The sequence below is a fragment of the Cyanistes caeruleus genome, chromosome 18 (genome assembly GCF_971803275.1).
Source record: "Cyanistes caeruleus chromosome 18, bCyaCae1.hap1.1, whole genome shotgun sequence".
Taxonomy (NCBI): Eukaryota; Metazoa; Chordata; class Aves; order Passeriformes; family Paridae; genus Cyanistes; species Cyanistes caeruleus.
Genome location: NC_141718.1, coordinates 7726346 through 7746484, shown reverse-complemented (window position 1 = coordinate 7746484; position 20139 = coordinate 7726346). Strand labels below are relative to the sequence as shown.

Here is a 20139-nt window from a genome sequence, read left to right as displayed (position 1 = left end):
GCAATCAAATTAAGCACCTCAAACCTATCTTTAAAAATACTGTGTTTAAATAAAATTTCAGTATTTTTAAATGAGTGCTAAAGTATTGCAGGGCAGGGCTACAGCTGTAGAATTTCAACATGATGTGGGGAAAAAAAAAAAAAAAAAGCCAGCATAATTCTGAATTGTGTATTATGTTACTGACCAAACACAGAAAACAGTTTTGTTAGTTTGATTTGTCATGGTCAAGTGGTAGGTACCAGTCAGGTGGTGGGCTCTTCCTGAGCTTCCACACTGGAGCATATTTCTGTTTTTCCATTACTCGAGCTCTTTCACTCTTGCACAAAGCTTCCTGAAATACAGGAAAAATAATATTACCATAATGGCGTTGGATGGTCCAGTCATACAGAGCTGATTTCCTGCTGTGAATATTTGAGATAAAAGAAGAAATAAAAGTTTATCATGCTTAAGCAGAAGTGCTAAATATTATCTAAGTAAGCCAGAATATAAGTTTTTAACTGTGTCATATTTATATTTTGCCTCTGGCTCCCGAGTTAGGAAGGAAACTCGCAGTGCTGTGGAACCCTCCCCGCAGAGGCTGTGCTGGCTGGCAGGAGGGAGGAGTTACAGTAGCCCGTGCTGCAGGGCTCGTGTCCTCCAGTGTCCGCGGGGCTGTAGCCAGGGGCATTTCTAGACACCCCGGGAATGCCTTTTCCCTCTAACGTGGCGGCTTTTCCTATTAGGAAGGAAATGTCAGAGCAACACAAATCAAGAGCTTTTATACCTGGAAATTAAAAATATTCCCTGGATCCTTCGCTGGGTTTGTAAGACAATCCTACCCACCTCCGCTCCGAGCCGGCGCCTGCTTTTCCAAACCCTCCCCAACCCCAGCAGCCCGGCCCGGAGAGCCCCGGGCAGGCCGGGGCCAGGAGCGGGGCCGGTACCTGCGCGGCGGCGGCGCGGTCCCTCTCCCAGGCGCGGCAGGCCTCGTAGTCCTCCCGCCAGCGGCCGCAATCCGGCAGCTCCCCGTGCGCGTAGTAGTGGTGGAATGCGTGGCGCAGCCCGCGGCAATGCTTCCACTCCCCCCAGTAGTCCTCGCACGACCGCGGCGGCTGCGGACGGACATGGCCGGGCTGAACCGAGTCCCGCCGCCCGCCCGATCCCCATCCCGGCCCCGGCCCCGGCGCCCCCGCTCACCCGCCAGGAGCCCTCCGCGCTCGCCATGCTGCGCCGCCGCCAATGGCCACCGCGCTTACGGCGGCACCCGCCGCCGCGGCCAATGGCGAGGGGCGGCACAAACCGGCGCCGTACCCGGCAGCCAATGGCTGAGCGGCGGCCGGCACGTGACCAGCGCACACCGCGAGCGGCCGCGCGCTGCCGGAGGAGGCGCAGGCACGGCCGGCAGCGCCCGCCCTTCGGTCTGTCCGAAATCACCACACAGGGACGCAGATGGGCTCCAGGAACTTTTACTCGGGCTCTGGGGAGAGCGCAGGATCGCACCCGGCTACGCTCGCACGCACAGGATACATTCGCACCGTTCCAAAGCGGCACCGGGCAGTGCAGCTGTGTCTCTCCTCTCCCTACACGTGCCAAGAGATTGCTACGCTACGTTATAGTATCTGAACTATTAAAAGGCATGTTATTAATTATAAATATAAAAAGCAGTTACAGGAGGTTTGCTTAGAATGATTAATAACCCAACACCTGAAGCTAAGCTTAAAGAGACTCCCTGCACTAAAATCCCAAACACCAAAGTCACCCTTCATTTGCACCACACCAAAAAGCTGACCTGAAATTGTGGCAAAATATATATAAAGTGAGGAAAATACCAAGCACAGAGCGACATGAGATCATCATCACTCAGGAGATGAGGGGAGGATGTAATCTAAGAACCGGACCCTTAGTAAGCTAGAGCTTGTTAGTTTCGCTTCTCAGGTTTATCACAAATCTACGTTCCCCTCTTTACAACACATACAAAAAGCTTCTTCCAAATTCCCAGAACTTAATTTTCAGCTGAAAATTAAGACAGTCTGACAGCTCCAGCTCTAAATATGAAACTGAAACCAAAACACCTTAAGTGTTCCTGTGTTGCAAAACGATCTCTCAACTGCAATTACTAAGATCCAAGATGCTTCAACTGTTATTTTATTTTCCCCCTAGCTAGCTGAAGGTACTACAACTTAGGGCTTTCTTCCTTTTTTGCGCAGGGACTGGCCTTCTCCTGAAAAGGCAATAAACCGGCTTCCAGATTCATCCTGGAGAAAAAAGAAAGAGGGGGAAAAAGGTTTTACCTCTTTGCTCACTGCTTGTGTGTGATGAATGCTGAATGACTTAGCAAGAATACTCCATCAGAGCAGCCACTGACTGTAGACATTTCATATCCTACTCTACATAAAAACCATTTTCTTCCTGAAAATAAAATAGCAGCATTTTGGTGACCTTTCAGCCAACTGGCTTAATAAACTGACACCAAGCCAATCTTTTTCCATCAGTAACAAGAACATCAGAGATTGCTTCATGTAATTCAAACCATTCTAAACTACTACCACTTTTTAGTGGAAGCATGCTGTAAAAATATCAAGGGGAAAGGGAGAGGGACCACAAACTTGGATCTTAGTTCTAATTCTGTGCAAAACTGGAGAGGATTCAACTTTATTTACCTCTTCTACTTTCTTGACCAGTGGACGTGAATTCCTAATGAATGTGATTCTACCAATCTTGAAGTCATAGTTGGGAATTCCTCTGGGAAAGAAGCATAAAAATACTATGAAGTAAGTTTTATACCTACCATTGAGTTGAACACAGAGAGACCTATTCTGTGACTGTCGGTGTAATACCAACACTGACTGCACATTTTCATTTCTAAATAATTCCAGAGTTAAACCACTGAATTATTTTCTGAAGGTAGGCACAGATTGCAAAAGTAAATAATCAGATACTGGGGTTGTTGTGGAAGCCTGGCCACAGGCATGCTTCCACTAGCCTGTGGATAAGAAAGACTATTTCCTACAGGCAAACTCATGACAAAATTAGTTTGTTTATATTGCAGAAGCAGGGAAAAAAACCTAAAACTCTGCTCAAACACTGACCCTTCACTTGCTGACAGCTGATACACTTGCTGACATACCTTCGGATGTCTCCTGGTTTAATTGGTGAGGGGCTGGGCTCCACACCTTTCTTCTTGCCATCCAATCTGTTCCCAGATCCAGAGAATGCCTGTGGATAACGACTTTTAATGTAACTCCTGGAATTTGAAAGCACACTGCACAAGGACATTATATTCTGAAAAATCTTACAGCAATTTTTATTTAGTTATTTAATTCAGCATGCTTTGTTTTGATACATATAAGCTGATGATTCATAGGTGTAGGCTTCAGTTTCAGCTTCTCATCTCTCCTTTGCAGACAGCAAGTCATGCTGTTCCTGGCTATGATCACACAAAACATTCACAGGCACTTGCCAGTTAAATAATGAGCATCTCTTAAGAACAGGTACTAATATTTTGCAGGTGTTCAGAACAACTTTCCCTCACCATTTTTCAGCATTGAGAAACCAGCAGAAATAGGGGACTTACACGAAATCCTATGTCACTCACATACCCACTGTGGTCTGCTTCTACATCCTGCAAGGGGAAAAACAAGTTCATTTTCTTCCTGTTCTGACATGTACATGACCTGAAACCAGTTCCAAGTATTTCTGACCAAACAAAACTTCAGAATAATCCCTTTCCCAAAACAACAGTGTGTAAACAACAGTCTCCTAAGCAACACATGCAATAGCTTCTGGTTGGTAAAATTTACCCTTAAGAACTCATTTAAATTAAAAAAAAAATTATGTTGGCACTCACTGCTCCCCCCACAATCAGTGCTGACTTCTAGAGAATGCATTTTGGAAGAACAAAAGCTTAACCTACTGTGGTCTCTTCATGTTGTGCACTTCTTTCTGGTTCTTTGTATCCCAAAGGAGCATCAAAATCCACCTATTTACACAAAAAGCATGGAAAAACCCATGATTATTATTTTTTCTTTAAATCATAAGCTTTATACTACTATTCCTCAAAACTCCATTAACTATTATCACTACATTTGATCTAAAAAGAACTAAGGCTTGCTTGTTAAACATTTTAACTCAGGACTAAAAAAAGGCCAAGCCTCCTAGGAATGAACCTTAGCATGTAATGGAAACAGAGCAGTAAAACAGCTCCACAATATCACTGGAATATGAGTCAAGACAAAGCTATTAAATAAAACTCAGATAAAACACGCTGAAGCTAAACATAAAATTCTAGGCACTGCAGTCACCTGATGGTACCTGAAGTGCTAATCAGGATTACAGTGGGGTTTCAAAGGCACATGAGTATTCCCAAGTGAGTCATCTTCCCTACCCCATGGATTGCACCTTTCTTGCAGCATCAGCTGGTCTGGGTGTGCAGAGTTATCACTGCACAAGTGCCCTCTCCTCTTGGGAGGACACAGTTAGGGCAGACTTTCCCCATCAGCTTTAACTTACATTCATATCACATTCTATGATGGACACAGCCTTATCTGGTTTGGTCTCCATTACCCGAAGCTCATAGATCTGAAACAGTCATAGATATTTTAAGATTGCATTATGTTTAAGGAAAGCATATCTAAACCTTTCCCTCCAGACAGCTTGAAAGAAACTAAAGTAAGTACTCCTTAGGCTGAGGACTAGATACTGCAGGGTCTCTACAGAACTTAAAAGCAAAAGTTTTTAATTTAGAAGCCAGAGAACCTTTTACTGTACCTTGCTCCACTCTTACTGTACTTTAATCTGCATTTTTTAAAACAAATTTTGAATTTAGGATAAATTCTTTCCCTTGACTTGTAAAACCTTCAACAGCACAAACATTTATTTTCTTGTGAGTCAAAAAAAAAGTTTAAACAGCAGCTCAGAAAAAGACTTAGCTGATCCTTTTTCCCTCCAACAGAAAACCATCTGTGAAATCTGCCATGAGGGATTACTTGTCCAAATCACTGCACAGCTCTGGGTTGATTGTTTTAGTATCAACATCCAACAACTGAACTTCATCTACAACCCTCAACTGTACCTTTTCATTGTAGTTGATGGCAATAACATCCCCAGTAGTAAGACAGGCAAAATTTCTCAATGCATTTTCCAGTCTTTGGAGCATGTTAAGATGAAATATTTGTTTTCAGTGAAACATCAAAGCCTTAGAGTTACCATACTGTAGATCTCTTATCTTTAATTACTCAAACATGGTTTTAAAGTCATCAGTACTGCAGACAGGATTTTAATAAATATTAGGATGTACAAGTTCTTTAAAAGGACACTCAAATCCACTCACTGGATTTTAAGCAAACACTCCTTCTTCAGACCACACTTTGTACCAACAGTTGACCACATCTCTGTACATCAGCTCTCCATCCCCTTTGTTTTCAGAAGGAGCAGCAGTGGCCATGTACTACTGGAAGTGTATGAGCCACATCTGAAAGGCTAGCTCTGTTTGATCATTCCAATTTGGAAGAAAAATTTTTCCACCTTATTCCTTAATTGAATAGGAAGGATACACAGCTTTGGGATTGGTGATGTCAAGAAAATCTGGACTCTGTGGCTGAAATTTTGAGTAAGTAGCAACTTGCAGATTCACACTCTCCACTTGTACCAGGCCTCCTTCTTCCAGCAGCAAATTCTGCATCATCTACAAGAATAGAAACAAACACACAAAGCCCTATCAATGTGTCTGATGTTTTCAAGTCTCTCTCCTGTGTATATCAGCTCTTGTGTATATTCAATTTCAGGAAGAACAGTCAGGTACAGGTTAAAAGCAGTCAGCTCTGCTTAATTAAACTCCTGCGGAGGGAAGCCTGAGCCAGAACTGAAGGCTGCTGTAGGAACGTCACCAGCAGAGACAGGCACGGTCAGGAAACGTTCCACCTCCTTAATATTACACTTGGCAACTCGCTAATCCTACTTTTCAGGTTCTGACAGTCCAGCATGAGGCAACTCACCCAGTGTGGAAGGTAACAGATGCCCTCATCAGCCACAAACTCGAGCACTCCACAGTGTGTCATTCTGTCTGAGTTTTTGTTGGTCAGCTTGAACAGCATGGGGTAAGTAATATTAAGGCGGCCTGGTGAGAAAGGAGAAAAAAGTTTTCTTTGTTAAAAGCCCCCAGCACATTTTTGAAGCTTCAGATCACCAAGAGAATGGGCTAGACTACAGGAGAGGATTCCCCTCACACCATTATTCCAGCTGCTCAAAACTACAGAAAAAGCAGATACACAAATACACTTCAGATGTCTGTACTTGAAAGCAGACAAGCCCTATTAATTCTGTCAGAAAAAAAATACCTTCAAAATACATTTTTTAAACTAATTAGTCTCTATTTAAGACTTAAATAGATAACTAAAATACTATGGTATTTGCCTACACATTTGCTCCTATTTCTAATGTTGTTTTCCAGAATAAAGTATTCACTTACTGAGTTGATCCAAAGCCGATGGTGGCATAATTACTGCAGAAATGAACAAGAATGTAAAATTAGGAAGAGTACATCTGTACGAGAGTACATAACACACAATTTTATCTTTCCTTTCTCTAAAATATCTTTTTTAAAAAAAGGCAAATTCTAAAGCACATTAATTTATAGACAGAGACTTCAGTAGAATCAGTCATGACAAATATCCCTGCTATGCAGAGATTTCAGAATTACAATCAGGGAAAAATAAAATAGAAGACAAGGTTTTACAATACTAAAGAAAAATTTTCTCCAAGCTAATTTTATTTGTTTGGGCTCACAGGTGCTCTTCAATCCATACCAACCCAAAACAACACAGCATTAGTCTGACAACCTGAAAATTAAGTTGGCCCATCTATTCCTTTATTTGTACAAATTAAATGAAGTACAACACGGTGAGGGGAGAAGCTTCTTCATCATAAACCTCCATGGCTCGCATTAGATACAAGACTGTAACAAGAAACTTTATAGAAGAAGACTGTCTCCTTCTAATGCTCATAGACCCCGGCTCACTTGGTAAACATTTTTAATTACCGAGTAATGCAGTGGAAGATGACCCTTCCTCAAAGCCCCACCCAGGGTGCTCAGCACTCTGTCACCGTGTTTTCAATGTTCCTGCTGTCTTGGCCAAAAGCTGCTTTACTTGACACTATTCACAAACACTCTTCCAACAGGTTTATTAGTCAAAATAAAACATGCACATACTCTTCCCGCCTTTCTCCACATCTGACCTGTCATTAGGTCCGGCAAGCATGGATACCGAGAAGCAGCGGTACTGGGTTGAAAAACGGTTCTGGAACACCCGGGGAATGGGGTGGTCAAACATATTAAAAGAGAACTAGAGAGGAAAAAACAACACACAGAGAAGAACGTAACTATCAGTATCCACAGCACACAAAGTATCATAGCACCCACTGAGGGCTCCTGAAGTGTCGCCGCCCTGACGCGGCCCCTCCCCGGCCGCCCCCCGGCCTCACCATGGCGGCAGCGGGCGCTCCCTCGGGGCCGCCGGGCCGGGCCGGGCCGGGGCCGCTCGTCCGCCTCACGGGCTGTGCCGGGCCCCACCCACGGCCCTGCCCCTCCCAGCGTGCCGCGCGGCGCGGCCTCTCGGGCGGCCATTGCGGGTGAGGGCGGAAGGCCGGCTCTCGAGCCCTCCGAGGCGGCCATCGCCGGGAGCCCCTTCTGTCCGCTCGGCTCCTCTTCGGCCACCGGCTGTTGATGCGACCCTGCTGCCCTTTCGCTGGGCTCACTTTAGTGGCAAAGCAAACAACTCTTCCGCAGCAAAGATGGCGGATGCGACGACAAGACCCGGCAGGGCTTTTCCGGCCGAGGCCCTCTTGGGATTGGCCAGTAGCGCCTATCGTCACCGCCTTCTTCGCATCCCATTGGTGAAGCCCCGGAAGGGATTGGGCAGCTGGGGGTGCAGAGGTGGAGTGGGGGCGTTCCTATTGGCCAGCCCTCCGTGAGGCGCGGACCAATGGGATACGACGCTGGTTTGGCGCCCAGTTTGAGCGGCGGCGGCGCGCACCCGCCGCCCATTCCCGCCTCGCGCTCCCGTTCCCGCCATGTTCGTCTCCGACTGCCGCCGGGAGTTCTACGACCTGGTCGTCACCCAGGTGCGAGCAGCGGGCCGTGACCGGGGCTGGTATGGCACCCCGAGCGCCCCGGCGGCGGGCGGAGCGGCTTCCTCTAGGGCTCTCTCCCGTCACGGCTCTCCCTCTTAGGGCTGCCGCGGTTCCCGCCGCCTCATGGCGCAGGGTTTGCTCTGCTGGCGGCGGCTGAGGCGCTCCGGTGCTCCGGGGCGGTGGTGGCCTCGCTGCGGGGGCTCCGGGGCGGGGGTTGGCGGCGGGGAGCACCGGGCAGGCGGTCGCGCTGAGGGCGGCGGGTCCGGCAGTCATCCTGGCCGTAAAAATCCCTTTCCCGGCTATTTTTCTCATGGCAAAGCAGCGTCCGGGCGGTGAGGTTTCACCAGGAATTTCACTTACGGTTTACCTCCTTCGGCTAAAGTGTTTTTGTGTGCTCTGGGTCTCGTTCAGATGTTGTGCTTCGCCACAGCATCTGAACGATTTATTTAAATATATTTCTAACAGTTTTGGTGTTATTTGCCCAGGCACTAAATACTGTTTTCTGTCATCTTTAATGTTTTTCTTGCAGTCTTTCTTGTAGCACTTCTGTCTGCTGCTTTTATTTTTAACACAGGGTTTGTTTAACTCTGTTCACTGTGGATGTGTACTGTAAGGTGGTGAAGCTTTTGTTGGACAGCCTGATTAATTTTGGTAGCAGTGTCCATTCGGAAGCAATCCTGTTTTATGCATATAATGATCTTTACCTGAATTTCTGGTGTCTCAGTGTTCTATGCATTTCATGTACCAGCACACTCTATTTGGTGCCTATATTAATGCTATTATTTTGTTATTTTTACAGCGTGTTCTTCTTCTTGTTGCTTCAGATGTTGATGCATTATGTGCTTGTAAAATACTCCAAGTAAGTCTGGGTTCATTATCACTGCAGCTGATAGTAGGAGAAAATATATATGTCCTGGGATCCTATAAATGGGTGTGAACTGGGGAAAGTGGGGAAAGTTTAATTTGCTTTTGTAACATTTGTTTCCATGAGTTATGGCACTGAAAACTGGTGACTCGTAGTCTCAGAGCTCATGCAGATTTGTCATTTGGGATGCCTTTATTTTAAGGATTTGTGTGGAATAGAATCATAGCCTGGTGTAGCATTGCAGGAGGGGCTGTTTCCACTCCCCTTTGCTAATAGCTGCTGCTTCCTTGCAGGCTTTGTTTCAATGCGACCATGTGCAATACACACTCGTGCCGGTGGCTGGGTGGCAAGAACTTGAAACTGCCTTTCTGGAGCATAAAGATCAGGTGAAAAAATACTGGAAATTTTTTAAGCTGGAGCTTATTTTTTGTAAAGATAAACTTTTTCCCTTCCCGAATTTAAAATGTCAACACTTAAGCTCATTATTATTAGTAGTTACTTCAAAACTGTGGTAACATTTTAACATAACAGTAATAAACTTGTCAAGTTTTTAATGTCACCTCCAACAAATGTGCTATATTGTTAATAGAGTCGAATGAAGTTTATGCACATTTTGAGATATAAACGTGCTGGTATTGAATGTCCAACATGCGTGAATTGTGCCTTAATTTGCCTTAAAAAATGTTTTCTGCCTCAGAGACATCAAATATCAGAAAATAAACACAAGTTTTGGCAATGATGAGTGATTTGGAGGTTTTGTAAACATGTTTTCATTTTTCCACATTTCCTGGCAATTTAAGTAACAAGCTTCTTTTTTTCTTCTTTTGTTTGCAGTTCAAATATTTTGTTCTTATTAATTGTGGTGCTAATGTTGACCTCCTGGAAATCTTGCAGCCTGAAGAAGACACTTTTTTTTTTGTTTGTGACAGTCACAGACCCATCAATGTAGTGAATGTTTACAATGATACACAGGTAAAAGCTTTTTTTTTCCATAATTAACACCTCCCCACAGTGTGCTGGTGAGCAGTGTAGTGCTTTGCTGTATTTGTAAAACTGGTTAGAGCATTAGCTCGTAGGTCAGAAATCAACATTAATAAATAAAAAAATAAATATTTGCAGTAGTAATGTACATGACCAAAAAAAATCCTTTTTGCAGTAGTAAAATCTCTAATGTTAGCAATGTGGTAGTTGTCAGTAGTAAGCACCTGTTAATCTTGTTGCTATAGATCAAACTGCTGTAAATCAGAGGATAAACATCCTCCAGAATGTAACATGTATTATCTCTGAGCGTCTAGCAGCACCTAGAATTTAAAGTATTAAGCACAAATTATTTTAACAAGCATTCTTTCAGTAATGCTCTAACAAAGAAATATGGATTTTTACTCTTATTTTCTATAAATCAATATAGTATTTGTATTAAAAATCAATGATTTGTTATGCCAGGAGTAAATACAGCCCAAAATGAATTTTTAGTTTCTCTTACTAAGTAAGAGTGCATTTTGCTCACTAAATAAGATACTTGCTCTAAAATACACTTTTCTTCTTGCTAGATTAAGCTGTTAGTCAAGCAAGATGATGATCTCAATGTTCCTGCTTATGATGACATCTTCAGAGATGATGAGGATGAAGAAGAGGACTCAGAGAATGAAAGTGATGGCGCAGAACCCTTAGAGAAGCGCAGACGTTTTGAAGAGGTTTGTTTCACTGCTGTGTTGTGAAAGGAAGAAAAATAACACTGCTGTTACATATATTTTACATCATAATAATATTTGAGTTTAACAATTGTGTTCCATTAGATCACAAATCCAAGTGCAAGATATAAAAAATAACCTATTACAACAGATAGTTTCACATAAACAAAATATTTATTTATCTGAACTACACAGAAATATTTTCTCCAAATAAAAAAAAAATATTTTGAACTTACTTATGCATAATTCTTTGTAAAATCAGTGAACTGGAGACATCTGTCTCCTAATATGTGCTGTGGACTTGGCAGTCTAGCAATAGGATTTGTTTAGATATTAGCTCCTTTTACAAAAAAAGTGTTTGAGAAGATACAAGCCTACAAATAGTTTAGCAAAGCATTTTGTCTGTGCTTGTAGCAGTAAACTAACAAAGGTATATTAAGTGTACATATTAAATTAAATTTGCCATGTTACTTGTAGCATATTTTCTATTTATATTACAGGAGCAAGCAAAGGCATGAGACCAGCATTAAGGGACAATTAATATAAAGACATCCTTAGATTTAACACATATTTCATGTTAGTTTTGTTGTCTTCCCATTAGCACTGTACATTTTTTCCTACTAATATAAAAAGGGCATTATCTTAGCCATAGAAGCTACCCAATTCAGAGGAGAATTGCAAATACACAAAAGCTTTTCTCAGATCTGTTAAATATTTCACAAAGATGTTACATGTGTTCCTTGGAAATATTCTTGATAATACTTTTCTTATTAGATGTTGTTAATGGCAATACTTTTTTTTTAGTAAAAGAAATAAATATTGTTAATGAAAATTTTGATTAACAATTTTTAATTAAGGTTTAATAATTGAAGTGGTTAGATGTTAATATATTAGGGTATTTTTTCTAGCTGTTTAACATCCTGGAAATTAATTTACAGGAGGTAATAGAGAGGACGATGAAAAGACGACAAAGGCGAGAATGGGAAGCACGCAGGTATGTAAATCTGTTTTTCTTATGTGCCTTCCATCTTTTTCTATAATTCTTTGATTCAAATTTTGTTAAGAATACAAACACAAGATACCAAGGTGTGGTTTGCAAGATGCTTTAGTTGTAATTATGTTCAGAAAGTTGAGAGAGATATTTAATATATAAAAATAAAATATTTAAATGGAGAAAGTTGTAAACAGTAGTTGAAAATTTGAGTACCACTAGGTGCATGGGCTCACTTCAAATGGTTGTAATATTCTTATCTATCTTAGGGTGAAATTTTTCCTTCTGTTTTCTACTTTTACAATCCCACTGAAATCAATAGGAATGAGAAGGAACAAATCAGATAAAATGGGATTTGAGGAATAGTGTTGTAAAAAATTTTTTTTTTTTGCTTTATGAGTACATTTTGGTGTGGTTTCCATGTTGTTACTGAAGTCTGATTGCCATGCAGATAAACAATTTTTAGCCCAAGTTTGATATTTTTAATCACTCAAATGAAATTTAAATATTAATCACCATTTCTGGCTTATATTTTTAATTAGCTCCAATGACCAGTTCACCACTTAGTTAAATGTGGGTTTTTTCCCCATTTTAGACGGGAAATTCTTTTTGATTACGAACAGTATGAATACCATGGGACCTCAGTAAGTATAAACTGTGTTTGCCATAAAACTTCAAATTAACAGTATAAAGGTAATTGTGCAATATCCAATGTTATAATTATCTATTGCAATTATATCATTATCTAATAACACTATTCAATATAACAATATTATTGCATCTCTCTATTTTTGTATCTTATTGTTATATATATAAACTGCATCCTATATATATACATACACAAGTAGTTTAACATAATATAATGTTTTATGGTGCTTTTTTTAGATCTTTGCAAGGGTATCTATCTATTTACAAAATACTATCACAAATAGACTTGTGCATGTAGGGAGGTTGTTTGTCTTTCAAAGTGTCAGGATATCCCAAACAGCACTTAGGACATCAAACTGTTCTTTCTGTCATTTGGCCTCTCTGATTATTTATATTTTATTAAGTGTTTGCTTTATATATAATGCAATATAATATATATATAATATAATTATATTATAATTTATATATAATGCAGGTTTACAGAGCTCTCTAGAATATTTTTCTTTCTACTTAATATCTTAGGAAGAAGCTGGCAAATTGTTAGACTCCAGGCCAATTTCTAGGGCTTTAGTAACGTGTACTGGTACTTGGCAGATTGAACTGTTCTATTTATTTAGTGAACTGTGTCTTGTATTCATTTGTCTTTTTGCTTCTCCCTCTTGTAGTCTGCAATGGTGATGTTTGATCTGGCATGGATAATGTCTGAGGACTTGAATGACATGTTGTGGTAGGTTTCCATCTTTTTTTTTGGAGTTTGGAAGCTTAAACCTGTTGCAAAGACAGGCAAGATTTCCCAAAACTATTTGCTTTTACTATGAGATTCCAGTTTCTTTAGGGAGAGGATGCTTGTGTTGAAATAAAGGATTCATCTGGGTAAATTAATTAAAAGCAACAACAGGTTTTGCATGGAAAAGGGGAGAATGGTACTATATGTGTATGTCTGCAAAAGAGGGAATAATAGTTGATAGCTTTGTTATTAACTTCTCAGTACTGCTGGTAAACAATGTTTCTGATTTGCTCTCTCACATATTTAGAGTTAAATATAATATACTCCATTGGAATATTTGTTGGTTTAATCTTTTCTTTCTATTTCTTTTTTTCCAAAAAAAAATTTAGGTGGGCTATTGTTGGCCTAACAGATCAATGGGTCCAAGATAAAATCACTCAGTAAGAAAGTTGTTTTTTTTTAATTTATCCTTTTTGTTATTATTCTATCTTGTAAAATTTTGGTTTTGGGAGCAACTAGCAGCAATTAGTAGAGATCAGGAAACATAAGGGTATTATTATAACAGATATATGTAATTAACAGTGATATTTAATATATTAATGCCTGAATGTTGTCTGTTGCCTTCCAAAAATAGGAATATATATCTTTAAAAATATTTTTTTTTATTATTTAGAATTTTTAAGCTAACTTTGTTTACCACAAAATTATAAATCAATCATTTCTAACCTGGGAGGAAATTGTGTTTAATGGTAGTTTACCTAAGCATGAACTTAATAGAATTTTATTAAGGGAAGAAACTTGTATATTCTGTGTCCTCCAGGTTCCTTTACAGTTTTAGTTTAAAAGTTTCAGATATTTTTTCCTCTTTTTTTGTTATTTCCTACTAGATATGATCAGAATTCTAGTATTACCATATGTAGACTTTAATTCTGGTGTTATAGTTTTACTAATACATGGACATTTTAAAAGACATAAATGTAATAAGTAGCTGATTTCATTGGTCAGTCTATTCTTTGGGTTTTTTTTAGTTTTGTTTTAATTGCCTGGATAAAAAGATGAATATTGAAAAAACATTATTTAATGAAGTTGGGAGGGTTTAAAATGTATCTACAGTTTTCATGCTGCTGAGTTTAGGAAGCATTTTTATTTTCTTGTAATCAAAACCAAAAATTCCCAGGCAGAAAGTGAAGTGACCAGCTTGTTTTTGTTTCAGGATGAAGTACGTGACTGACATTGGAATCCTGCAGCGCCACGTGTCTCGCCACAACCACCGCAACGAGGATGAAGAGAATTCTCTGTCCATTGACTGCATGAGAATTGCATTTGAATATGAGTATCCTTAAAGAGGGTCTGGGGAAAATGCACACTTACCCCTCTGGTGAACCCCTCTGGAGTTTTTATCTAGGGGAAAAAAAAATCCCAGCACCATCTCTGCTGAGAATGGAAATAAAATAAAGGGAAATCTGAATGTTTTGTTGTGCATGAATCCCTCTTTCAGCAGCTTGTGGGGCTTCAGTTCAGCTTACCTTTCAGAACTGGTTACAAGTTCACATTGCTACTCTTGTGTTACATTACCTGAGCTTTTCACTGCATTTTATGCAGCACAGACATCAATATGTAAGGGCAGCTGAATCCTTTCCTACTTGAGGAGTTTGTAGGGTCAGAGGATATTTGTGTTTGCAATTATTTGCCGTAACTCCTGCTCAGCCTGCGCCTGGCACTGTACCAGCACTGGTCTCTCTACGAAAGTCTCTGTAACACTTCCTACACCTCTGCCAGCCTCAAGCTTTGGTCTGTACAAGGGCAGAAGAGGCTCCAGGAGTTTTTGGCTGACATGGGGTGAGTTATAAAAATCTGGATCATTTTTTTCCAATGACTTACAGGAAAATATTCAGAACATAGCTTGCAGGTACTCAAGCTGTCAGTTTTTAAATATGATTGTGGGGCTCTGAATAGCTGGCAGTGTCTCTGAGTCACACAGCTTATGTATTGGTTTACAAGGAACACTTGCTGTATGTCTTTATGGAATGGCAGCTCAGTAAAGTAACCTTTGCTTCCTTGCATCCACTCTTCAATGACTGAAAAAATGAATGCATACAAGCTTAGTCAAGCTTAACTTAACCTTGTTAAATTATATAACAATTTTAAATGTCCTATGAGAAAAATGTAAAATACTTGTTTCTTCTGGTGTTCCTGTCAGTGAAGTTTTTCCTTCTGTTCTTAGTTTGCCCTTGAAGCAAGTGAAACAGAAATTTAATTCCATGGACATGTCTTTGAAAGAAAATCTTCGGGAGATGATTGAAGAATCTGCAAACAAATTTGGGTAAATTGTTTTAAATACAAAGGTTTTATCTGAAAATACCTTTCAATTAAGTTCTAATATTTTTGTACTAAGAAGATCTAATATGTTGTTTTTAAAAATATGATTCTTAGATTGGCAAAGTAACACTCGATTTGTTGCAAATGTTGGGATAAGGCTTTTCTTCATGGTCTTAAGATTGACATACTGGGGAAGACAGCTGGTCAGTGTTGATAATAAACTTTCCTGTATTTATTTCATTTTGCAGAATGAAAGATTTACGAGTTCAGACTTTCAGCATTCACTTTGGCTTTAAGAACAAGTTCTCAGCAAGTGACATAGTTTATGCAACAACTTCTCTCATGGAGAACATAGAGAAAGAGGGGTCTGAAACAACTAATTTCATTAAAGCTTTGGACAGTCTCTCCAGGTACTGAAAATATGCCTCTTCAGTATTTTGCGATTTTATTTAGGGAAATGTATTAGGATTATGGATCTGAAATATGAATTCTTGCTTCATAAACTACTGAAGAAAAAAATCAAAATGTCCCTGTGAATAGTGTTTAGATATAATTTTTATGTGAAAAACTTTATTCTACTAAGAAAGTTTCTATTTTTATTCTTTTTGTTGCAGGGGTAACCTGGACAAGCTGCACCAAGGACTGGACCTAGCCAAAAAGCAATTACGTGCCATTCAGCAGACAGTGGCCAGCTGTATTTGCACCAACCTTGTCATTTCTCAGGGGCCATTTCTCTACTGCTCCCTCATGGAGGTCAGAATTGTGTTTGGGTTCTCATTTGACTCCTTTTTGACTGTATCATCTTTGAATAAGTTTCCCTAGGTGCTTGACACAGCAAAAACTACTCTATAAGAAGGAGCCTGTGTCTCTGTACTGTGCTGTCCTCTGATGGGTCAATACTGACACTGAACTTCCCAAAGGCAGACTCAGCCCTCACAAACAGGACAGGGCATCTAGGCTTGTCAGTAGATTATAAAACTAAGTAAGTGTAAGAATCATCTTGGGTTGTAATTGAAATAATTCTTCTTTTCCTAGGGCACACCAGATGTGAAACTGTTTTCTAGACCGGTGTCTCTATGTCTGCTTAGTAAATACTTACTGAAATCATTCATTTGTTCTGTAAGTAAATCAAAAGCATTTGACTAACTAACTTCTGGCTGGTTTAATACTTATTGTTCTGTCAGATACTTCTTAATTAGTTGATTATTAAAAGCATTATAGGAAACTATTAATAATATTTTTCTGCTGATTGGATGATTTTAGCATATTTGTGAATGTTGCTTGTTATGAATTGTTATCACAATGCTTTAGGGAAGATACTTATTTAAAGACTTCATAGCATTGGGTTTTCATCACTAAGATAATTGCAATCTAAACATTTGTGTAATTTTTTAAGTTTTGAGGGAGTACATCACTGAAATTTCTATTAGTCCTTAAAGTGACTTTTACTGTAAGGAGCAAGTGGATCAGGAGATCCTGTAAAGAAACCACCTTCTGTTGAACTGCAGAGTATCTGTGTCCTTAGGTAGCTATTTGTAATGCTATCTCACATGGAGAACTGATATTAAATTGCCTTCTGAGCCTTGTGTAACAAAGAGGTTTTCTGACTTCCAGACAAAAAACAAACGCTGCAAGCTGCTGCCCCTGGTCATGGCTGCACCCCTGGATGTTGAACAGGGAACTGTGATCATGGTGGGGATTCCTCCAGAGACAGAAAGCTCGGACAAGAAGAAGTAAGCAAAGTGTTTACAAGTTCTAGACCTGTCTTTGAAGCATATATATATTTCCTATACCTATTTAGCACTGATTATGTTGATTTGAATTGTATCCTTCTCAAAAACACACGTTCTGTATACAGTGTGCATGAGGTACTTAGAGAGAGGATACAGATCTTCAAGACCTTCCTTGCAATATTTTATTTTTTCCTTCCCTCTTAAAAGAGGATACATAGTTCACTACATGGCCTGTGACTTCATTTCTAAAAGCCTTCAATGTAAAGATGTTTGCACGTGAATAAGTGAGGTGTTGAATACAGGGCACCTGTAAAAACATCTGGAAGCCATTTCCACTTCTCAGCCAGGAGAAAGTTCCTTGCTCCTACCTGAGTAAACATCCTTTCCTGTGACACTCATTTGTATTTTCTGCTCCTGCCTCAGCTTTTTTGGAAGAGCCTTCGAGAAGGCTGCGGAGAGCACCAACTCACGGACACTGCACAACCACTTCGAGATGTCGAGTGAGTAGCGGGGCCCGCAGGGGGCGGTGCTGCTGCGGGCACAGCCTAGCCCGGGCTCCGAGCGCTGCCTCCCACTGCAGAAAGCTCAAACCAGCTCAGCTTTTGGAGCCAGGCAGCATTTTGCATCCACTGATGGTTTGCACACATGCACTTCACTTTACAGTCCATGATGTTATGTGTGAAGGCTTTAAATTTAGCAGCCAAATCAAGTAATGATGAGACACTTAGGCAGACACTCAGCCTGTCTTGCACATGCTTAAAAAAAAGAGACAGGCTTTCTAAATAATATCTATTTATCTATACATACATGTTGAACATACAAAGAAATATTCTTGGATTTAAGAAGTGCCTGCTCTATTGTGTAGTGACCACCTAGAAATTAGTTTGCTATGATTTAAGCACAAGATAAACAGTATCCATTGCATTTTGTCCAAATAGCTTCTCCCTCTTAAAACTGAATAAGAATATAAATTAGCATACTCAGGCTTATTGTTCAAGTGTGACATCTAGTATATCTTTCAATTATTTGCATCCTGTAATAAAATATTTCATATTTTAGTAATCGAATTGAAAACAGAAGATCGGAGCAAATTTCTGGATGCACTAATTTCTCTCTTGTCCTAAAGGTAAGACACTGTAAGGATTAATTTAAAAATTATTACAAATCAAGTAACCTGCTACTATCAGTAGAATATTTTTTTTAAAATGTGGCAACTTTTAGTGAAAATATAAATTGAAGATAAGAGTTTCTTACCAAGACAATTGTTTTCCTTTGGAGGAGGAGGCAGACAGTGTGTAAGTAAAATTTTTTCCTCCCTAGAGAAGAGATGTATTTAAGTTTCATTATCCATGAGCTTCTCTGTCATTGTTTCTAACTTTTTGTAGCTTTTTAACTTAAGGTGGGAAAGGAGCATCTGTTTGTGTTGTGAGAGAAATGGCAATATCAGCCAACTGTAACTGATGCTGGTACTGACATTTAATTCTGATGCTTGAGTTTGAGCTTAGGATGGTATTTGGGCCTCAGCAGTGCCACTAGCTTTGATGTTAATGCAAAATTTGCCTTTTTCTTTCCCAGTGTTAGAGCTGTAGCCTAGGATGATGTGTAGTTTTTACCTGGAACAGAGATGGGGATATAAGACTTTATTTGTAGTTAGTAAAGCAGTGAACTAGTTCAGAGCTGCTTGTTAGACAGCAGAGACATGCATGGCTTACAGGATTTCTACAGCCATTTTTTTCTTTCTTTGCTCTTTAACTACTGATTGTTTTGTCTTTTGCTCTTGTTATACAGTGGTGCCTTTTGGCTTCTTGTGCTGGAAGCTGAGGATGAGACCCTCTGAAATTATTTTGGCTGTTCCAAAGTTCATGGTGCTGCAGTTTTGGTGTATCTTAGGTACCGATACAGGCCTGGACTGGTGTTTTAATGCCTTTTGGGAGGTCAAAAGGATTTTGATCTCAGCACAAAGATATTGAACTATTCTTTTTCTAAACATCCCACCCTGGTAATGGCAAAAGCTGTCACCTGGTATTTGTACATTGGATTTCTATTTATCAAGCCTGCTTTTATTAGTAGACATACTCTTGCAATATTGAGTTGTTGACTGATAACAAAAAATAGGTTTTGAAGTTCCGTATTTATATTATCACTCAAATGTGCTTTTAAAATTGTCTAGAATGCTTTTTATTTTTTTAATCCAACTGAAACTCCTTGAAGTTCTAGAATGCTGAAGTTTGTTAGTGTTATCAGATTCAATTCTTGTAGTTTAATTGAAAGACTTGTTTTGTGAGAGGAGTTTTAAGATTTTAGGGTTTTTAAAATCCAAATACTGAGTAACTGCCAAATACCAAATGAAAAATCCAGGGAATGCAAGTGTCAATAAAGCCTTTTTGGTAATGCATTGTGATACTGTAATGTCACTTGCAGCTTGACTCTGGGAATAATTTTCCTGGAAGGAGGCTGAAGTACTATGATTATTCTGTATAGACTGTAGAACTCTAAATATTGACAGATTACCTTATCCTGTTCCATAGCAGATTTCATTTTACTTTGGTCATATGAAATGGCTTGTTGGCCTTATTCTGCTGTGCCTTGGTGGCTGTGTACATGTGGAATGCTCTCCTACTTGAACTGTTTGCTTGAATTCACTGTGACTTCAATGTTTTCATGTATTATAACGAATACATAGAGGTTGTGTATCATTACATCATTCTTTGTACATATTTTAATACAGATTAATTTAATATGAAATGTGATTTAAATGTAGCCAACAGAAACCTAATTAAACTATCTATTTTTATTCAAAAAAAAATTTGGCTTGGGTTTTTTAAAATCTTTTTTTATATTGTCACTTTATCTGAATAAAAATCCCTGTGCCAAGCTGGGATGGCCAAAAATTTGTGTTTCCTAAAATAAAGTAATCCTGCCTTTTGGTTTTGCATGCTTTCTAGGTAGTATCAGCAATAAATCATACCGTCCCTTACCAGGACATTTTGGGTTTTACATAGCATACAGAAATTTTATCCCTTTTCTGAACTACCTTCCTAGGCTTTCCTAGGTCTCTG

The 20139-nt window shown here is 39.6% G+C and overlaps 3 protein-coding genes across 7 annotated transcripts; 1 reads left to right on the top strand and 2 right to left on the bottom strand.

The window, feature by feature from the left end:
* Positions 1 to 154: 154 nt before the first annotated feature.
* C18H22orf39 (chromosome 18 C22orf39 homolog) lies at positions 155 to 1269 on the bottom strand. Its single transcript, XM_086856309.1, has 3 exons — positions 1177 to 1269; positions 924 to 1091; positions 155 to 331 (listed from the first exon to the last, which is right to left on the bottom strand). Exons 1-3 carry the CDS (start codon positions 1201 to 1203, stop codon positions 206 to 208), a joined length of 321 nt encoding a protein of 106 aa, XP_086712435.1. The 5' UTR covers positions 1204 to 1269; the 3' UTR covers positions 155 to 205.
* A 160-nt stretch (positions 1270 to 1429) lies between these two features.
* On the bottom strand, positions 1430 to 7601 carry UFD1 (ubiquitin recognition factor in ER associated degradation 1). Of its 5 annotated transcripts, none has more exons than XM_023937535.2 (12): positions 7459 to 7601; positions 7187 to 7319; positions 6446 to 6478; positions 5973 to 6094; positions 5532 to 5662; positions 5051 to 5123; positions 4489 to 4557; positions 3893 to 3958; positions 3554 to 3601; positions 3107 to 3195; positions 2640 to 2721; positions 1430 to 2234 (listed from the first exon to the last, which is right to left on the bottom strand). In XM_023937535.2, the coding sequence occupies exons 1-12, from the start codon at positions 7459 to 7461 to the stop codon at positions 2160 to 2162; spliced, it is 924 nt and encodes a 307-aa protein (XP_023793303.1). In that variant the 5' UTR covers positions 7462 to 7601; the 3' UTR covers positions 1430 to 2159. The 5 variants fall into 5 exon arrangements, with proteins under 5 accessions (XP_023793303.1, XP_023793304.2, XP_086712429.1 ...); XM_023937536.2 differs by having other exon boundaries at positions 1430 to 2388; positions 7459 to 7581; XM_086856303.1 differs by having other exon boundaries at positions 7016 to 7319; positions 7459 to 7560.
* CDC45 (cell division cycle 45) lies at positions 7566 to 19886 on the top strand. Its single transcript, XM_086856301.1, has 19 exons — positions 7566 to 8097; positions 8906 to 8965; positions 9265 to 9357; positions 9806 to 9943; positions 10522 to 10665; positions 11601 to 11656; positions 12249 to 12297; positions 12967 to 13028; positions 13418 to 13468; positions 14242 to 14361; positions 14736 to 14867; positions 15253 to 15351; positions 15596 to 15757; positions 15962 to 16100; positions 16383 to 16466; positions 16962 to 17080; positions 17504 to 17580; positions 18140 to 18206; positions 18869 to 19886. The coding sequence occupies exons 1-18, from the start codon at positions 8047 to 8049 to the stop codon at positions 18202 to 18204; spliced, it is 1701 nt and encodes a 566-aa protein (XP_086712427.1). The 5' UTR covers positions 7566 to 8046; the 3' UTR covers positions 18205 to 18206; positions 18869 to 19886.
* Positions 19887 to 20139: the final 253 nt, after the last annotated feature.

Coding starts and splice junctions, on each gene's coding strand:
- C18H22orf39 (XM_086856309.1), bottom strand. CDS start 1,203: ATGGCGAGCGCGGAGGGCTCCTGGCGG. Junction 1,092..1,176: donor GCGCGGAGGGCTCCTGGCGG/GTGAGCGGGGGC, acceptor GTCCGTCCGCAG/CCGCCGCGGTCGTGCGAGGA. Junction 332..923: donor ACCGCGCCGCCGCCGCGCAG/GTACCGGCCCCG, acceptor CCTGTATTTCAG/GAAGCTTTGTGCAAGAGTGA.
- UFD1 (XM_023937535.2), bottom strand. Junction 3,602..3,892: donor CACAACATGAAGAGACCACA/GTAGGTTAAGCT, acceptor TTCCCCTTGCAG/GATGTAGAAGCAGACCACAG. Junction 3,196..3,553: donor TGAGTGACATAGGATTTCGT/GTAAGTCCCCTA, acceptor CGTTATCCACAG/GCATTCTCTGGATCTGGGAA.
- CDC45 (XM_086856301.1), top strand. CDS start 8,047: ATGTTCGTCTCCGACTGCCGCCGGGAGTTCTACGACCTGGTCGTCACC. Junction 13,029..13,417: donor GACTTGAATGACATGTTGTG/GTAGGTTTCCAT, acceptor AAAAAAATTTAG/GTGGGCTATTGTTGGCCTAA. Junction 17,081..17,503: donor GAAAGCTCGGACAAGAAGAA/GTAAGCAAAGTG, acceptor CTCCTGCCTCAG/CTTTTTTGGAAGAGCCTTCG.